The sequence below is a fragment of the Lissotriton helveticus genome, chromosome 9, assembly GCF_964261635.1.
Source record: "Lissotriton helveticus chromosome 9, aLisHel1.1, whole genome shotgun sequence".
NCBI lineage: Eukaryota > Metazoa > Chordata > Amphibia > Caudata > Salamandridae > Lissotriton > Lissotriton helveticus.
This window is the reverse complement of record NC_136070.1, coordinates 616,396,566-616,416,630: the sequence shown is the minus strand read 5'-3', so window position 1 is coordinate 616,416,630 and position 20,065 is coordinate 616,396,566. Positions and strand designations below refer to the sequence as shown.

The 20,065-nt window shown below is 41.0% G+C and overlaps 1 protein-coding gene across 3 annotated transcripts in view; it reads left to right on the top strand.

Moving 5' to 3' along the window:
• Window positions 1-18,937, top strand: part of CCNP (cyclin P) — a 224,473-nt gene extending 205,536 nt beyond the window's left edge. For all 3 annotated transcript variants that reach the window (XM_078662132.1, XM_078662133.1, XM_078662131.1), the window contains exon 10: window positions 18,141-18,937. In XM_078662132.1, coding sequence (XP_078518258.1) covers window positions 18,141-18,324 — 184 coding nt within the window. In that variant the 3' untranslated portion in view covers window positions 18,325-18,937. The remainder of the gene's footprint in view (window positions 1-18,140) is intronic.
• Window positions 18,938-20,065: the final 1,128 nt, after the last annotated feature.

Here is a 20,065-nt window from a genome sequence, read left to right as displayed (position 1 = left end):
AACTTAAAGCAAGTTTGCCACGGGCTCTTGTTATTCACACACTGAGCTACCAACTTGTAGGACAAAGCGTTGCAGGGAATTTGATTGGTGATGAAGCCACAAAAGCAACAGTGCAAACTGCTGTGGTTGCTGCAATTACTCGTTATAGTATGAGGATAGATGGACACATCATGACTGCTGTCAATGTTGCGCAAAATGGCACCCTCTTACCGAAAGGTTTTCCACTAAAATACTCAAACCAGTTAAGTGTGCAAAATACTCCATTTGCTCATATTCTGAGAGTAGGGGATTGAGTAATACCAATTTCAGTTCGCAGGTTAGGACTGATCCTAGCCACACACGAGGGTCTTGCATCTGTTCAGGCAGGGGTGGTGGCTACAATTTCATTTTTGCAGCAACGCTATTGGTGGCCGGATCTTTACAAACAGGGCAAAGGCTATGTCCTTAAATGTGTCATTTTCTAGCAGATAAATGTTTCTACCACAGACATCCCTCTTGGTCTCGCACAAGCCTCTAGCTTGTGTCTATCTGAGCCATTGCAGGCCCTTCCACTCAGATGGATCTTAAAAATACATCATGTTAGCAGTGGATACCTGCTCTTGCTTCCTATGGGTATGCCTTCAGCGATCAGCTGACACTTGAACTATCATAAAGGACTTGTAGCCTTTATCGGCACACATGCAGTAGCCGCATTCCATTCGGACCAGGGTCCTCTGTTCGCCTCTAGGGCTTACAGAGATACCATGGGAACATTCGATGTGACTGTGCATTATTCCTCACCATGGCATCCCGAGAGGAGCACGGTCATTGAGAGGTACAACCATGACTTAAAGCAGTGTTTAACAACTAGAGTATTAGGTTCAGGTCGCAGTTGGGTATTGGGTACAGAGAGCCTTAAACAATCTGCCTAGAAGATATTTGAGTGGTCTGACTCCATATGAATTTCTGTTTAGGGTTAAAATGTCAGTTCCAAACCTTGGCAGTCCCAGTACAGTGGCGGCAGAAACGCCTTTTGATATTCGTGAACGTTTGGATATTTTGCAGGACCTGAATGACTTCAGAGGTTCTCAGAGCAATGTCGAACAGAAACGTTTCGCCACAGGTGAAAAGAAGGAAGCACCGCCAATTCCTGGTTGGATTCCAAAGATCAGGGATCTAGTCTGGGAGAAAATAGACAACAAGGAGGAGTTCAGGCCATCTTACAGAGCACATGTGCCTGTCCTTGCCTTTAAAGGTACCAGAACTGTAATTTTACATCCCTTTTCCAGTGGCAAACACAAGAGATTTGTGTCTATTGATCTCATCAAACCACATCATGTGGCCGTTTCTACAGAGTAGGCCTCGAGGGCTCTTGGGTAGTTACCTTCCTCCTCTCACTGCCTTAACGAAATCCATTACAAGCTATAACGAACATTGACGTTTCTTCTCCCTGATTGGGGACAGCTAACACTGAAGTGTCACCACTTCCAGTTACATCTACAAATACCTTCCATTCGTCGTGTATGACCACACAGAGTTCAACTCTACAAGCAGACAATGATGGGGTCTACAACATCCCACTATTAGTCATCTACCAGTTCTACCAAGTCATTTACCAGTTCTACCCAGCTACATGAGCCTCCCACATTTGAACAAACAGCCTCCTGCTACTTTGTAGATATTGATGACTTCTCTTTGGATTTGTCAGGCCCACCTCCACCGAGGAGACTACATGAACTTTTCATTTGGCTCAAAAAGGTATACTTTATCCCATCTTGAATATACATTTGAATTACAATATTGTTACTTTTCGTCTTCTTTTGATTGGTTTTGTGACTCTTTTTCTTGCTTCTGAATGGACATTGTATCCCAAAACACTCTGCTGTTGAACTGGTAAATGAGGATTTGAAATCCCATTCTTCATCACACAAAGCGCAGAGAGGCCTTTCTCTGGTGAACATTTCAGCAGTTCTGGTTCAGCGTGGAATTGTTTGGCATATGGGAACTTCTATATTTGGAGTGACCGAGACTTTAAAAGTCCCTTATGTTTTCTGTATTTCCCTATATGATTTAATCACTCCTGACACACTCTTATGATTGGGACATTCACACAGTACATGAAATGCTTGCTGATTTAGAGCATTACATTGAAAAAATGGATGGTAGTACATCTAATTATAATGTACATTTTTGTTTTCACCATTATTTACATAAAGCACGTGCAGTACTTATTACACCCAATGGGAACACTACCCTACACTACCCCAGGTTAGCTCCAAGACATTTCCACTGATGTTTGCATATTTTCTGATCACAATCCAGTAGACCCAATGTCCTATTATTATAAACTTACACCATCCCTGGCAAAGGAAAATCTGCTAACTGACACAAAAATAATGTTTCTGATGGATACATCTGCCTGTGGATTCCTCACCTTTTGAATGACCTCTTGCGCAGAATTCCACTGTAACCTTTCTCCATAGCTCTCCCATGTCAACGAGGATGTCACAAGGGAACAGGTACCCTCCGCAACATCATCGGAGCCTGAAGAAGACCTAGTCGGCGTGCTGACGTCGGTTCCCTTTTTTATGCATTTTCCATTTTCCATTTCCCAGTTGTCAACACAAGGGTATGACTTTTGGAGAGACAATATTGATTTGAAGTCTATTTGGGGAACTAAAGATGGGCATGTTCAGGGGAAAGAGGTTCTATTTAGAGCAAGCCTCATACCAAAACAACTAATTGTCCTGAATAAAACAGTGCAGCAGACTTCATGTCTTGGCCTGACCAAGATAAAGGATCTAAATACACCAAACATTCCCACTTTTGCACTGTTTGGCAGCAATTCACAAATTACACAGAGGATACATTCAACAGCATGCTTGGAAATGGGACATACAATTCTTCACAGTTGAGTACAGGGTGATGGTTAGTGTGGCTGTTAGATACTAATGGATGTCAGGCACGTTTTCTTAATAACATGAAGGGGTTCAGGATAAGTAGGCCATACCCACCTTACGTTCAGACACAACTCAGGAGTGGTAACATACAGCATTGGAAAGTTTTGCCTAGAGTGGCTAAAACATTCAACGTTGGCTGATGTGAAACAACACTTGTCTCTTCCGCTTGATCAGATGGTTTTAGAGGATTTTTTGTCAGGCCATTGAAAGTCACATCAAAGGCACTTTCTGTATTCAAACTACAATTAAGTGTGGAATGTTTCACAGGAGGAAGCTGCTGAGAGAATGTGTGAATTTGACAGAGCAAATTTAGAAAAGGCTCTAGCAGTGGTTTACAATGTTATGAGTACATTATACAATAGGATATGTTCTCTGTGTAACATTGTGTCGTCTGTTATTGACATCATACAGAGTGACATGTCCGTTTTGCAACATGGGCAATCACAGCGTAGGTCTATCATGCTACTAAGCTGGATTCTACAGGCTCCATGGAAGCACTTAAATGCCACTAGTTTTTTTTTGCCATATGACAACAAAATACCTGCCCACAGTGGCCTGAAAAGACGCGACATACACTATTTTACACATAGAAAAGTTAGAAAAATTACCATTTACTGTTGCAGAACCAACATCAGCAGATTGGATGATACAAAGGTTTATTTCTCTGCCAATTTCAAACTTTCACTTTAAATACTGCTTGCAACACCATCATGTAGGCAGATATGAAGTGCTAGGGAAGAGGTTTGTACATGAGACATAGATCCTACCTTTCACTTATCATTGTAGGAATGGTGCGACTGAGGTTTTTCTTCGTGTTACTGACTACGAAAATACTTTAGGCCATTCTCTGGTTTGCAAGGGGGTAACACTCCACGGCGCATGTGATGCATCCAAGGTTAATTGTCATGTTATCTCCATGGTTCTCCAGCTGCTGTAATTCAGCCAGTGTCAGATTGCTTTCCAATGGGAGCTATTTGATGTTGAATGATCAAGTTGCTGCGGGATGAAACCGGGAATACGATATCTGACCGTACAGTTAGGGATGCAACAATTGCAATGGCCTTTACTAAAAATTTTGATTGTGAACTTTGACGCTTTGAGCAGGCTGAAATCCTTATTGATTCAGACGAAAGTAGCCTTAACAGCTGCACGAGAGAGGTTTGATCTTCAAGTTGCAACATCTTCTGAGATACAGTTGTTACTTTGCACCAATCTCCCACATCATTTCGGGGAGCTAGTGCACCACGTTTTTAACATCTAAAATACTGCGGAAGTAGCGCACTTTTTAAAACAGTTGGCTATGGAGTTAATCCATCTTTCATACAGTCTGTACTTGGAACCATTTTTGCAAAGCTTACCGCTTGTTCTGTTCCGGGTTGTCGGTATTCACTACACAGGAACCTTGGGGTCTAACAAGAGGAAAAGAGGACCTCTTTATCAAGTAAACAGGTAGATGGATGTCTAGATTAGTACAACCAGGTAACGTCAAAACTCACTAATTCAGACATGAAAGACACAAGAGTGAGCTAATAGTGATTGTGTTAGAAACTCATTCAGGATTCCCATCAAAGAAATTGTATGATCAATATTATCATTTGGTCGTCCTTCCAGGGTCATATGTCTCTAGATCATTGAGACAAAGATCGTACCCATATCAGGAAGAAGGGTTTCAAAGCCACAGTCATTTATAGACCAAAATACTATAGATCTGATGAGAATGCGTGCAGTGCAAACAAAAAATCAGTGAAAAAGGGGTGAATCTAAAATAGGATAGAGAACCGATAAGGGAATCTTTAATTAATGATACAGTCTCTTCCTGTTAAAAATGAGAACAGTGCAACAAATAAATGCAGTTCAACCAAATATCTGCATGGGGGCCAACATGTTTCAGCCTCTTGGGTATGGGACCCTAGGCTTTCTTCAGGGCCTCTGTTCTAACTAATAAGTGCTACTGCATGTGGTAGAAACCTTGTGAAAATGAATCAAGTATAACATAAAAAGGATATAGTGTCCGTCATCTGTTAAGTGCTTCACCATGACAACTGGTATTTCATATATCTATAATGACAATCAGATTGGATACATAATTAGAAAACTCATTGTGCTTACTGAAATTATCATCAGTGGTATCTAGAAACGCACTCTCAGATAATATTCACTCACCCAGTTTGTCCGGGGAACAGACGTCACCTCTCCTGGACCTAACTCAGGAATTATGAGACCCCGCTCTGTAAAGGCAAAAAAGGCAGGGCTTTCAAACGGAAGGAAGAAGCTGTCTATTCCATTCTGCGTTATATTAATAAATAAATCCCACGTCTAAGTAATCTGCCTTCAGAGATAAACTTATCACTTTAAAACTAGCACCAGAAGTATCCCCACCATGGACCAAGAGCCCTCAACCTCTCCACAGTGAAGGAGCAGAGTCTAAGTCTCTTAGTTATAATTGCAACTTACCATAAATAATTTGCAATCAAAAATTATATAATGCATGCTACAGCTTAGCTCTATACAGAAAAAGTACTTATTTCTGAGCAAAAGCATTGGGGAAAGGGTGGGGGGGAGGGGGAACAGAGCAACAGAGATAATCGAGTGATAAGCTCTCCTGCCTGAGCTTACCTGTCCGTTGTTGTCTCGAGCCTGTACTGGATATGGGGGAGGCAACGAGAACGGCCGGACATGTCGAATTTGAATAGTCGGATGTCAGACCAATTATATGTTTGCACCTTCATTGTGGTCTAACATATCCAAGTATGCAGTGAACCTTTATCCCAGATTCTAATATAGGGGCATCATAGGCAAAGTGTTAACTTACTTCTCAAAAGAAAACTTTAATTCGCCAAGACACGTTTGTTGCCTCGAGACTGAAACCGTAATTCCGCGAGATCAGAGACGGGATACCAAGTGGCATCATCGATACTCCGTAGTCTCGCAGGAACGGTAAGGGACTACAGAAAGAACGTCATCCTCTCCATGTTTGTAGTCCAATGCCGAGATCGCGTTCGAGATGCACAAAAGTTGTTGTTGTTCTGAGCCAAAACTGGTTTTAACTCCAAAGTAATGGCTCTATTCACATAACGATGTGTGATTACATTGTGGCATGGTATCTTATTTAAAACGCTAGAAGTATTCAGAATATAGCATATGCCACATGTAATTACAATTACAGATGGTTTCAGGAAAATTCTCAAAACCAGTTATTACAATTTTACATCGTTATGTGAATAGAATAAGGCGTAGTATCATGTTGACAAGCTGGAAGTATTAACATATGCCACTTAGTTACCATAGCAGAACAATATAAAAAAATATATAATTTTTTAGGTACAGTGTATATTTTTGAGATTATACTTGTCCATAGTAAATTGATAAGTTGATAGTATAAATTAAAATTAATTATGGTCAAGAGAAAACCCTGCTCGGAAAAGCCCTTTTGTGTGCGGCTGGACAAGCGGGTATAGTAAGTCACCTTAGCTCCACCAAGTTTATAATGTAAGGGTGCAATATTTTACTTTAAGCTGAACCACGGAATATCATCATTTAATCCTTGGGTGTCAGGGTGTAATTTATACACCCATTTTTGTTCTTTGTGAAGTAGAAACTTGGAAACATCACTGATGTGAGGGGGGATAAAAGGCTTTTCCAAGACAAACCACGTGAAATCTGATTCTCCATGGTTATGTTGTAGGAAATGTGTAGTCAGCTTGGAGACACTCTTCTTGCACCTAAAGGTGCTCTTATGTTCCAACATGCGCGTTCGGACTTTTCTGGTGGTCATGCCGATATAGCTCTCATTGCATGGACACTTGAGTTGGTAGATCAGATTAGAGCTATTGCAATTCGTGAATTGCCTAAGCTCCCAAGGACGGTTAGTACCAATATCAACATTCACCACCTTGGATGTCTGCGGGCAAACCGAGCAACCACCGCAGGGGTAGTGGCCGGTAACTGCTGGTAAATCCCACAAAGTGCCCACAGGTTTTTTAGGGGCTTCTCTCGGGCAAATGTGTGTACTAGATGGTCACGTAAATTACTGGAGCGTTTAAACGCAAATAGAGGAGAATCAATCTTATCATTGGTGCAGTTCAAGATACGCCAATGTCGTTTAAGGATCTTTTTTATAGCATTAGACTGGGAGTTAAAGGTGCTAACAAAAGTTAAACGTGTCAGAGGTGGTTTCACTGTTGGATGTTCCAGGAGGGCCTCACGATTGTTATTCGTGGCACGTTTTAATGAACGTTTAACCAGTCTGGTTGGATAGTGTCTAGCTACCAATTGGTTGGAAAGATTTGCAGCATGTTTTTCAAACGTTTCAGAGGTGGAACTGTTCCGCCTAACACGGAGGAACTGTCCGAATGGTAAATTGTCACGTAGTGACTTTGGGTGCTGACTTTCATATAGGAGAAGAGAATTTCTAGCCATAGGCTTACGAAAGAGTTCACTTTCTAGCCCAGTAGCGTTTGTGTATATGGAGAGATCTAAGAAGGAAATTTTCTCTTTACTAGTGTCAATGGTGAAACGAAGAAAAGCCCAGTAGCGGGTGTGTATATGGAGAGATCGAAGAAGGAAATTTTCTCTTTACTAGTCTCAATGGTGAAACGAAGAAAACCGTTTTGTAGGTTAAGCCATTCATGGAAGAGATGGATGTAATCAAGGTCGCCTCTCCACACGACCAAGATATCATCAATGTATCGCTTCCACCATACAATTGATGTAAAGAACGGGTTTCCAGGTGTGAGCACCAACTCTTGTTCGCAAGCATGGACATACAGATTTGCCAGCGATGGGGCAAAAATGCTGCCCATGCTGGTCCCCGAAATCTGGAGGTAGATGGTATCCTCATATTTAAAGTAGTTATCCTTCATGGCAATTTTAGCTAGAGCCATTATGAAGGAAACAGAAGTAATGGAATCCAGATCTACACCATCCAGGATAGACCTGATGGTGTTTAAGGTCTCATCCTGGGGGATGGAAGTGTATAATGATACAACATCCAAGGAGACTACGTAGTCCGTCTCACGGTTAAACTCTATTTCAGGTAACACCCTTAGGACATCGGTGGTGTCTTTTAAATAGGCGGGCATGGTATGTACTATTGGTCTTAGAAAGTAATCAACAAACGACGAGAGTGGCTCTAAAAGTGAGCCCTGGCCAGAAATGATCGGCCTTCCTGGAGGGGGTCTCTCAGTCTTGTGAACCTTGGGCAAGGTATAGAAATAAGGCATAGTTGGATGTGTTGCCTGTAGAAACTGTGCTTCAGAAGGGGTGATCCAACCTTCAGCTGAGGCTTCTTCCACCAAGGCCTTAATGTCATTTGTCAATTTGGCGGTAGGATCTTCTGAGAGTGGCTGATAGGAAGATCTATCGTTCAGTTGACGTAGACATTCATTCCTATATGCTACTGTGTCCTGTATGACAATAGATCCCCCTTTATCTGCGGGTTTTATCGTAATCGAGGGATCCTGCGTGAGAGTTCTTAAGGCTAATCTTTCTTGCCTGGATAGATTGTTATATCCAGTTGTGGTGGAAGAAGTCCAGATCTTATCAATGTCATCTTTTACTGCTTTTTCAAATGTCATAACTTGTGAGGGTATGGCACTTGTCGGTGGAAGGAAAGTTGATTTATTCCTGAGTCCAGTATTAGTATCAGTAGTTAGATCACTAGGAACATGTTCCTTATCTTTAAAGAAATAGTGTAATCTTAATTTTCGAAAGAACTGAGCTAGCTCTATCTGGAATTGGAAAGGGTCCCCGTTGTCAGTTGTAACGAAACCCAAGCCTTTATTAAGAACTATTTCTTCAATAGCTGATAAAGTTCTACTACTTAGGTTCACACATGAAGAAGGTTCATGTACCGTGTTCATTCTTGGGCACTCCTCGTTTGGCTCCTTGTACCCGCATGGGGTCCTGACGTGCTGGGTGCCGATGTATCTTGCCAGTGTACCTGTGTTTGAGCTTGTGCCGGTCTTCTCTTTCCTTGTGATCGGCGGGGACCAAACCCTAAAAAAGGCTGATTGTTAAAGCCGGCGTCGCCAGTGAACGGGCCCATTGGTGGTTGAAAAGGAGTTTGGAAAATTCCAGGAGGGCCCCACGGTGTAGGGGGCCACCAGGGTTGTCCTAAGAAATTCTGTGGGCCTGCAAAATTCTGGTGTCTTCCCTCCTCTGCCTCGACCTCTGGTAAATTGTGGTGGAGGATTCGTAACATCTTGGTCACTACTCGAATCAGAACTAGACACAGAGTAGTTAGAACCAAATTTCCTACCACTTTTACTAAAATCAGGGGCTTTATAGTTGTCACTAGTGTAGGGATATACACGTTCCATTGAAAATTTAGCCAAATCCTTCTTGAATTTATCAACTTTTGTCTGAAGAATTGAAACACTAAAGTCTTTGTTGTTTTTGTCAGATTCATCCTTCTGTTTCTTGAAAACAGAGGGTGTAACGGGTTTTCTCTTGACCATAATTTATTTTATTTTATACTATCAACTTATCAACTTACTATGGACAAGTATAATCTCAAAAATATACACTGTACCTAGAAAATTATATATTTTTCTATATTGTTCTGCTATGGTAACTAAGTGGCATATGTTAATACTTCCAGCGTTGTCAACATGATACTACGCCTTATTACAATTTTACATCGTTATGTGAATAGAATAACTGGTTTTGAGAATTTTCCTGAAACCATCTGTACTTGTAATTACATGTGGCATACGCTATATTCTGAATACTTCTAGCGTTTTAAATAAGATACCATGCCACAATGTAATCACACATCGTTATGTGAATAGAGCCATTACTTTGGAGTTAAAACCAGTTTTGGCTCAGAACAACAACAACTTTTGTGCATCTCGAACGCGATCTCGGCATTGGACTACAAACATGGAGCGGATGACGTCCTTTCTGTAGTCCCTTACCATTCCCGCGAGACTACGGAGTATGGATGATGCCACTTGGTATCCCGTCTCTGATCTCGCGGCATTACGGTTTCAGTCTCGAGGCAACAAACGCGTCTTGGCGAATTAAAGTTTTCTTTTGAGAAGTAAGTTAACACTTTGCCTATGATGCCCCTATATTAGAATCTGGGATAAAGGTTCACTGCACACTTGGATATTTTAGACCACAATGAAGGTGCAAACATATAATTGGTCTGACATCCGACCATTCAAATTCGACATGTCCGGTCGTTCTCGTTGCCTCCCCCATACTCAGTACAGGCTCGAGACAACGACGGACAGGTAAGCTCAGGCAGGAGAGCTTATCACTCGATTATCTCTGTTGCTCTGTTCCCCCTTCACCCCCCCCCCTTCCCCAATGTTTTTGCTCAGAAATAAGTACTTTTTCTGTATAGAGCTAAGCTGTAACATGCATTATATAATGTTGTATTGCAAATTATTTATTGTAAGTTGCAATTATAACTAAGAGACTTAGGGCTAGATGTAGGTAAATCTATTTTACCACTTCTTAAATACCGAATTTTACCGATTCGGTATTTAAGAAGTGGTAAAATAGAGGGGGGGAGATGTAGGTAATTCCAGACGTGGAATTACCGAATCGTTAAAATTCGGTATTTACCGATTCGGTAAATACCGAATCGGTAATTCCTATTGATTCCTATGGGCTGTGAAGCCCATAGGAATCAATGGGAAATACCGATTCTGTAATTACAGAATCGGTAAATACCGATTTTAGCAAGGGTGCAGGGGGTGTCACTTTGACACCCTCTGGCACCCCAAAAATTGACATGTGCGCCATGTGGCACACAGACATGCCCTAAGGGCATGTCTGTCTGTCACATGGCATAGGTGTGCATGCACACATGTGCATGCACACCTGAATTCGGTATTTTAACACCCAATTGGATTGGGTGGTAAAATACCGAATTTGTAGGGCCTTTGGGACTCTGAAGAGTCCCACCTACATCTGAGATTTACCGAATCGGTAAAAATACCGATTCGGTATTTTACAGAATCGGTAAATTTACCGAATCGGTAAATTTACCGATTCTGTAAAAAAAAGTGTCCCTACATACCGAAAACCCATTTACAGGTCGGTAACGGCCGAAATCGGCTGTTACCGGTCGGTAAATGGCTCCTACATCTGGCCCTTAGACTCTGCTCCTTCACTGTGGAGAGGTTGAGGGGTCTTGGTCCAGGGTGGGGATACTTCTGGTGCTAGTTTTCAAGTGATAAGTTTATCTCTGAAGGCAGATTACTTAGACGTGGGATTTATTTATTAATATAACGCAGAATGGAATAGACCGCTTCTTCCTTCCGTTTGAAAGCCCCGCCTTTTTTGCCTTCACAGAGCGGGGTCTCATAATTCCTGAGTTAGGTCCAGGAGAGGTGAGGTCTGTTCCCCGCACAAACTGGGTGAGTGAATATTATCTGAGAGTGCGTTTCTAGATACCACTGATGATAATTTCAGTAAGCACAATGAGTTTTCTAATTATGTATCCAATCTGATTGTCATTATAGATATATGAAATACCAGTTGTCATGGTGAAGCACTTAACAGATGACGGACACTATATCCTTTTTACGTTATACTTGATTCATTTTCACAAGGTTTCTACCACATGCAGTAGCACTTATTAGTTAGAACAGAGGCCCTGAAGAAAGCCTAGGGTCCCATACCCAAGAGGCTGAAACATGTTGGCCCCCATGCAGATATTTGGTTGAACTGCATTTATTTGTTGCACTGTTCTCGTTTTTAACAGGAAGAGACTATCATTAATTAAAGATTCCCTTATCGGTTCTCTATCCTATTTTAGATTCACCACTTTTTCACTGATTTTTTGTTTGCACTGCACGCATTCTCATCAGATCTATAGTATTTTGGTCTATAAGTGACTGTGGCTTTGAAACCCTTCTTCCTGATATGGGTACGATCTTTGTCTCAATGATCTAGAGACATATGACCCTGGAAGGACGACCAAATGATAATATTGATCATACAATTTCTTTGATGGGAATCCTGAATGAGTTTCTAACACAATCACTATTAGCTCACTCTTGTGTCTTTCATGTCTGAATTAGTGAGTTTTGACTTTACCTGGTTGTACTAATCTAGACATCCAGCTACCTGTTTACTTGATAAAGAGGTCCTCTTTTCCTCTTGTTAGACCCCAAGGTTCCTGTGTAGTGAATATAATGATTGAGAGGAGTTCTACCTTGGCTGGTCTCTAAATACTCCTTAGACCCTTCCCTACTAGATTTGTTGTTTATATACCTGGTTGTCGGTACACTGGTTTTATTTTACTTGCTCGACAATGGATGTTCCGTCCCACGGCCAAATGGGAATGGCACTACCAAATGTGCTACTGCGTCATGAGTGAATGATGCAGTCTTTTGGCACACCCTTGCTTCAAGAACTAAGTGACAACTGGTTCTTGTCCTTTTGGCCTGTTTCACTACAATGCGTGCAGCCCGTATTCCGCTGTCTGTGCATTTTCGAGTGTGCCTTGGATATATGCTTGGGAATGCAACCGGTCCAATCTACAGACATAAGACTGTTGATGGGTCCCTTCAAAACTCACTTGCACAGATGCCCTGTGCATTGCTGTTGTTTTAAAATGCTTATTATGAGCCTTCCTGGGATACTTCATCTCCTGGTGGTTTGGATCCAGGCTCGTCTTCTGTGTATACACAGCTTCCCGTCACGCCTTTAGCGACTGCTGAGGGGGGTGGATTTGAACATGTTTGCTCAGGGACACTGGTGAGAAGGGTGCCAACTGAAACATTGTCTGCAGTTGCTGGGAACAGCAATGTTTTGTCTACTCCTCACTACAGTTAAAACAATATGGCAGTTTTGAGCAGTGCAATTTGTTTATAATTTGGCATGTTTTTACACGATAAGTTCCTTCTTAATGGCAGTTTTTTCCGTCTTTTTCTATTGACTTGTAATACAGTTTGGCTTTCTTTATGCCTTTATTTTTAAAGAACACAATCTTTTTTATGATTTTAGGGTTTAATATATGATTAAATCTATGTTTTTAGCAAAATGTTTATTAAACATTTTAATCTTCTTATGTCCAAGGAGTGGGTGTTATGTGGTCTTATTAGGCCCAGCCGAGAACACCACCATTTTACATGCTCATGTTTAAAGTTGACATCTTTTCTCGAATATTGACACTGACTTGAGACACAATAGCTTGAGGGCCTGTATGGCATAATATTCTCTGGAATTACTTTGCTTGCATTTACACTTCTTCATACGCCTATTATCAGAGTCTTGAACATTCTGTACGAGGGCTATGTTCACTGTGCAAAATGTTCTTGTTTTATTATTATTGTACGTTCTGCACCAGCTCTGTAAGAATAGAATCCGTCATGGCAGCGTGACTGGGGCTTCAGCATGGCACCATGGGTGAATGTTACTATATCACATATACATCACTCCTTTGTCTAGTTCGAGGAGCATTTCACTCACACTGTTGAGGTCGCCCCACGTTGGGATTCCAGCAGAGTTGAATCCTATTTACCTCCTGAGAAGGATGGTGCCCAGCTGTACACTAAGACGGCTCTCAGATAACACATACACGCAGGTAACTTGGGAGTTAGATCACCCTTAGGGATTATAGCAGATTCACACACCCTAGGCACTCTAGGATAGGGAACGCTAGGTAGGAGAAGAACTATAACTATACTTATATGCAAGCATATAATTCCTAAAACAGCACAATGGTTAAACTGTCCATTTCCTTTATCATTCTTTTGATGCTGATTACTCTGTTTTGTTTCCTTCTATTGATAATTGCAGCACGTGTATTTTACACAAGAATATTATTGCTTCACTAAATATTTGAAATGCCATTGTGCATATTTCTTGTGTTTCCCTTTGGGCATGCATGAGTTACCAAACGAAAGCACTGTGAGCTAGCCAGGACTAAGGCCAACACATCCTGATGTTGTGCATAGGCTCAGTATAGCACATTTTTGACGTTTGTTCAAAAACTCAGTTTTCTGAGAAAGTATGAACTGTATGAAAATGTGAGGCTCGTACTACGTATACATGCAGCCACTTAACAGTAATGAATTATTATGATAAACACAGATTAACTTTATCGAAATGATGTTAAGTGAATGAAAAGTTAAATTGCATTGCACAAGTGATGTCACTTGTAAGGGTCACTGTTATCAGTAACCTACTCCTCGTTGTTTGTAGGGAAAATGACTTTTTCAAACCATAATTTTCATTCACTGCTTACTACATTGTTATGCATGGCTCTCATAGAGAGCCAATCGGAGTGAATATCTGGATTCTCAATCCAGTAATTCACTAGTATGCAGTAGCGAAAGTAGGTAACAGAGCTTGTTAACCACTGTTGCTTCATCATAAATGAATTCCAGGCCACTCAGCTTCTGAAGGACAAGGAATGTAAGGCACAGTGGGTGATGGGTGTATGTGGCAGAAGGCCATGTATTTTTCATTTTTTTTCCATTTGGGACTGGGGGGGAGAGACCATGTTATGTATTGTTGTCCCATTACTCCTCTGCCTCTAAAAGCAGGGGAGGATGAATTTGGGAAACAAAGAAAACATAAAATATACATGAGTAAAAAGTCAATTACAGGGATGATTGTCACCTTGGGTGCTGAGTGACATTATAGACCACTTGAGCTTTGCTCTTGTTTTCTATTTGATGTCAATCAGAATCCCTTGAAAAATGCAAAATTTCCTTAACTGATTGATGCACAATTATAAGTTTACATGTTATGCATGGCTCTCGGAGAGCCATTAGTGTGAATGAATTGATTCTAAATTCAGTAGTTCACTGCTATGATAGAGCAAAAGTGGGTAGCCACTGTTTTTACATCAAAAAGACTACTCTGGCTGAGCTCTCTGAGAGCGCATCTGAGCAGCGCTGAAAAACTGGAAGTACAGCTTCTAGAGAGAAGGGACAGAAGAGTGGGTGGCAAGAATCCAGTAATTTCAATTTTTAATTTGGTACCGTAGGACAGGCCCTGGAATGTATGGCTCCCCCATTACTCCTTTGCCCCTGTGGAACTGTTAAAAGCAGGGTCAGATGAATTTTGGGGGCATACATAAAATGACATTTTAAATGAGTAAAAGTTGAATTCCTGGCATATTTTTCACTTTGGGGTTTTGAGTGCCATTGTAGACAAAACGACCGCCAATCTTCTTTATTTGATGTCACTCGAGTGACAAACATCCCCGTTATTCAGTTGCCCATCTATAATTGTATAATTTATGAATGGCTCTCACTTAGAGCCACACCAAATTGGCTAACAGCTAGGGCGGTCGACCTCGGAGCTGGGGAACCAGGTTCAAGTCTCGGCAAAGACACACAACATCCTGTGATTCTGAGCAAAATCACTTAATATCCCTGTGCCTAACAAAAATAAATGTGTCCTCATGTAACGCAACTGGTGCTCATGTAAAGCGCTCTGATACCCGATACCTTCGGGTCAAGTTTGCGCTATATAAAACTCTGTTAAAGTAAAAATAAGAATTCTAAATCTGGTCATTCACTGCTTTTAAGTAGCAACAGTGGGTAACTATAGTTGTTACCCACTGTTGCTTTGTGATATAGAAATCCCGGGCCTCTTTGAGAGCCTGTCAGCACAGCGCCCACACTCTGTTTTGATGGAGGGCAGAGGGCACAACTTCAAGAGGACAGTGGTGGCGGGCTAGTGGCGGCACACAGTTGGCGTGCGAAGGGGGCTGGGGGAAACTGTGTGCAATGTTAACCGCATGCGTGCGGGCGGAATTCCGCTCGCACGCTGAGATTTGCGGAACCGCATGTTACGTGACGAGCTGGGCTCGTCATGAGCGTGCGAGGAGGCTACCTGGGCTCGTCATGAGCGTGGAAGGGGTTAAAAAATAAATAAAATAAACACTTGCCTGCCGTGCCAGGTTCCACATCTGCTCCTGCTCTCCTCGTCCCGCCTGAGGCACAGGAAGCACAGCCAGGCTCCCCTTACCAATCACAACGCTGCATTGCAGCGTTGTGATCGGTCTGAGTGTCCTGGTTCGACTCTCAGCCAGGGAATGGGGGCATGGGCATGTTCTCAACGAAGGCTGTAATGCAGCCTGCATGGAGAACAGGGACAGTGCCTATGACTGTTTTTACAGCCCGAGAGAGCTGGCTAAACAGGCATCTGCACTTAGGAGTACGCAAACCACTCCTCCCCTGTCATGCCGGTTATCTTTTCCTTCTGATGGTACCCGCCTGCCATGGAGTGAGATATCCCAGCGATGCAGAGTGGAGTTGGTCATTTAAGGACTGTGTGACTGTGGAGCAGGATTCCCGCAGGGGCGCCCTCCCCGTCCCTTTCGCCCTGTGCCGCATTTCATGCACTGATACCAGAACAGAGCTAGTTGCCCATTAAGATATTCTCAAAAATTGCGAGTCTTCACGTAGGGTGCCAGTGGATTGGTTCCTAGAATTCTTTATCGCCCTGTTCTGAGGAGGCCAGGTTTATTGGAAGGCCAAAACGCGACCGCATCGACACTTTCATTACAGAGGGGTCCTTATGTTTAAATGTTTTGGAATTCATAACCATTTGACACACATTTTTTTCAGGTTCTGTGCAATTACCCTTGGAACCATTTGTGTCTGACTACCTCTTTGTGTACCTTCTAGAGTGTATAGGAGGACACGTAACACGTTTTTTTGTTGGGTGAAGAAGAAATTGATTGTAATTTGTTTTGTGCACAAAGTGATATTTGGTTTTGTGTTTGTAGTGTTGGATATATCTGTGTACATATATATGTATAAGTGTGTATAGTGTATATAATAGACCAAAAATTACGGAAAATAACAGATTGTGATTACTATAAATAAAATATGTAATCACGTCCTCTGTGTTTATTGAGGGTAATTATAAGCGACAATATTAGAACGGTGGACTAAGGCCACTGACACAGGAGAATTGGTAGTCTCTCATGTGTTGAAATATTTTTTTATTTATTCCTCCTTTGTCCATTTTTTCTTTTTCCTTCACTGCTTTGAGAGCAGGGCAGCCCCGCCCACCCTCCTGCCCGCAAAGCAGCACAAAAACATAAAATGACAATAACAAAGTTATCAATTTAGGTTTTCTGTACTTTGCACTGCTTAAAATAAGTGGGGCGACGCTCCTGTGCCATAGTGGAGGAGCCACCCCTGCAAGAAGAGAGGATGTGTATTTATTGAAAACAGGGCAGATGTTTTGGGGAGCCATATTGATCAGAATCTTATGTACGAGTAAAAAGTGAATAACAGATATGTTTTTCACCTTGTGCTCAGAGTGACAACTCAAGCTTTCTTCTATTTGAGGTCACTCAAACTCGTGGTGAAAAACATCCCCGTTTTTCACTACTACCCATCTATAATTCTATATTTCTGCCTTCCTTTTGTAGCGAAGTGAACTACAGCAATGAAACAAACGTGCAATATGTTGCTCACACATACAAAGTGCACTGAAGCATCCACACTTGTGGCGCTTTACGAAACCATAAATGCATTTAGTTGCATTATTAAGAATTAAATCCTATTTTAATCAGTACCAAAATCCAAAGGCACCATTTTTTATATGGATTATACCCAAATGAGTCAACTGGCAAACCAGAGAAAATTTTGCATGAAGATGAGACATAGCTATCATTAGTGCAGCAGGTGCAGTGGCACAGGGTTATGAAACGGTAATTGTATTCCAGTTACATATGGCTTTTTAATATCGTCTGTGGGAGGCAAGAGGGTCAGATTTCCATGTATGCATTATGGTTTCAGGCGCCCTTTCTGAGCCACAATGAAACGCACTGAACAGGTTTGGAAAGGGGTTGATTAGGACTAAGCCCCCTTAAAATGTATTTATTTTGGTTTAACATCAGAGACCTGTTGTGCTATTTCCAATTGTTGAGGTTTATGTAAGGGCTGTTCTCCTCATATTTAGGCGCTTTTCCAGTTATTTTCATCCGCAGGAGACTAGTTTGAGCAGAACATGTCTTACGCGAAGCGTGAACCTTAAATGTGCGTCAGCCACAACATATGTGCTGCTCAAACCAGTTTCCTGACAGTAGCTCACATGATCTTTGTATGTGAGATATGCCCTCGCTTTCAATTTTGACGCAAACCTTCAAATTTTATTTTGCAAATTGCGTATAAATTTCGCAAAAATTGTACACTGGCAAAACCAATTGTTTTTCTTCGCACAGTATGCACAACCCTACTAACCCTATCAACCTTGCTTTTTCTTCAGCGACACCGAACTCTTGCACGTCGAACAACTGATGGCCCATGCAGCTCTACGTGCCAGCACCTCAGAAACAAAGGCCACCTACCTGAAATATTCAAAGCCTTCAAGGTCCAGCGTCAGCTCTGGCTCTGCCATTGTGGGTACACAGTACCTCAGCAGTCTAGTAAATTGTACCCCATTTTCTTAAAACCAAATGCAATTGAACTTCTGGCCAAACTTACACTGGGGAAGGCTCTTCCAGATGGACACACAGAAAGCTTGGCTTGCTGACGAGAAAAGGAGAAATTAATTAGAGCAAAACATGTCCATTCTCTGATTCCAGATGTAATTTAAACTCTTGTTCCCGGAAACGAGCGGCAAATGTTTTTTAAACGATAAAAAAAGTAACATATGTACATAGGAGAAATTGAAAAGAGCAAATGACTATACAATCTCTGCATCTTGATGTAATTTAACCAGGCATGGAAAATCATACCTGATAGGTTTTTGTTTTTAAAAAAAGTGAAACTTGCAATGTCTTATCTTTGTTTCCGTTTGGTCTTTTTTTCTATGTTCTGTTTTTATTTATTTTTTCATTGTGTGCAATTCTTGAAATTTGACTATAGGAATCTAATACCTAAGAATGTTAACTATAGTTTCGAAAATGTGTTATAAAATGTAACAAATAGTTTAAGAGTATTATATGTAAATATGTATAGTGTAAAGAATATTAAACTGCATATTGTTTTGCACTCGTTTCCTCTGACTAAACGGGCCAATTTTATAATATATAGTGCACTTACAAAAAAATAAAGACTTATTCGTTTACGTTTTTGTGTTTTGGTCAGTTTGAGTAAGGAGCTCATGTCAGATGTCCAGTGATAAAATATTAAGGAACAACATATTCTAACATCTGTCGAATATTACAGTCCACAACTTTCTTTAACAGTTATAACCTCTTTTAAGCATTTTATTCTGTTATTTCGTTGTTTTGAACTTTTTTATTATATAATTTTTGACCGAAAAGAGCAGCAGAAGGATGAAATACTTTTCTCCAGCTTGTCATTTGATATAAAATTATCACACAACTATTGATATAGTATTAAATGTGACTAGTTTCAATATTAATTTAAATTAAAAATATATGGTATTGCTGGTTGGTCTGATTGAAAGTATGGGAATATTAACACGGAGGGTTTGTTATGAAAACAATCTCGACTACAGCTCCTCTTGTAATGGGTTAATTGTCCCTCAGAGACCTATTTTATGCAACCAATTAATGCTAAAGCCACCAGATTAACTTAAAAAAAATATTTAGACCTTGATGAACCATACAACTATTTGCAAGTCCAAACTTTCTACATATAAATAACCAGACATTTGACATATGTTCGCCTTTAGCATACATTCATGTTGCTCATACAAATGTTAACACCTTTGCCAAAACAACGAAAGCTTTATCATTTAGGACAGTTTCTAGAATTAATCCAAGTAAGGACTTTCAAATTAATTTTCTAAATGCACATCTGGTCTGGCTGGTATGAGGTACACACCTCCCATAGTATGAAGACATGTTAAATTGAGCTACATTTTTATCTAGTTCAAAGTTATATCAATAACAAAATATGAGGCTGGCAGGAGTGATTCATTTGTGTCAACTGATTACGTTGATCCACTCTCATATTCTTTCAAGCATTCATATGAATCTAATTATGATTATTCGAGTTCCACAGAATTTGCTTAGCTGGGTCTTTGCTTCTGTAATGGCGCGTGGTCTGTTTAAACTTGCATGTAAAAAAACTCAGTCGCACACAGTTTTTTAAAATTGAAAAGTTTCTTAACATTTTAGATATTCTCTTTACAAAAGGTACCCGAAGATGAGGATATTTTCTGCTTTCAGAAGAACAGATATTTGTATGCACTATGGTATGGTTGTGGCTAGAAAGGTA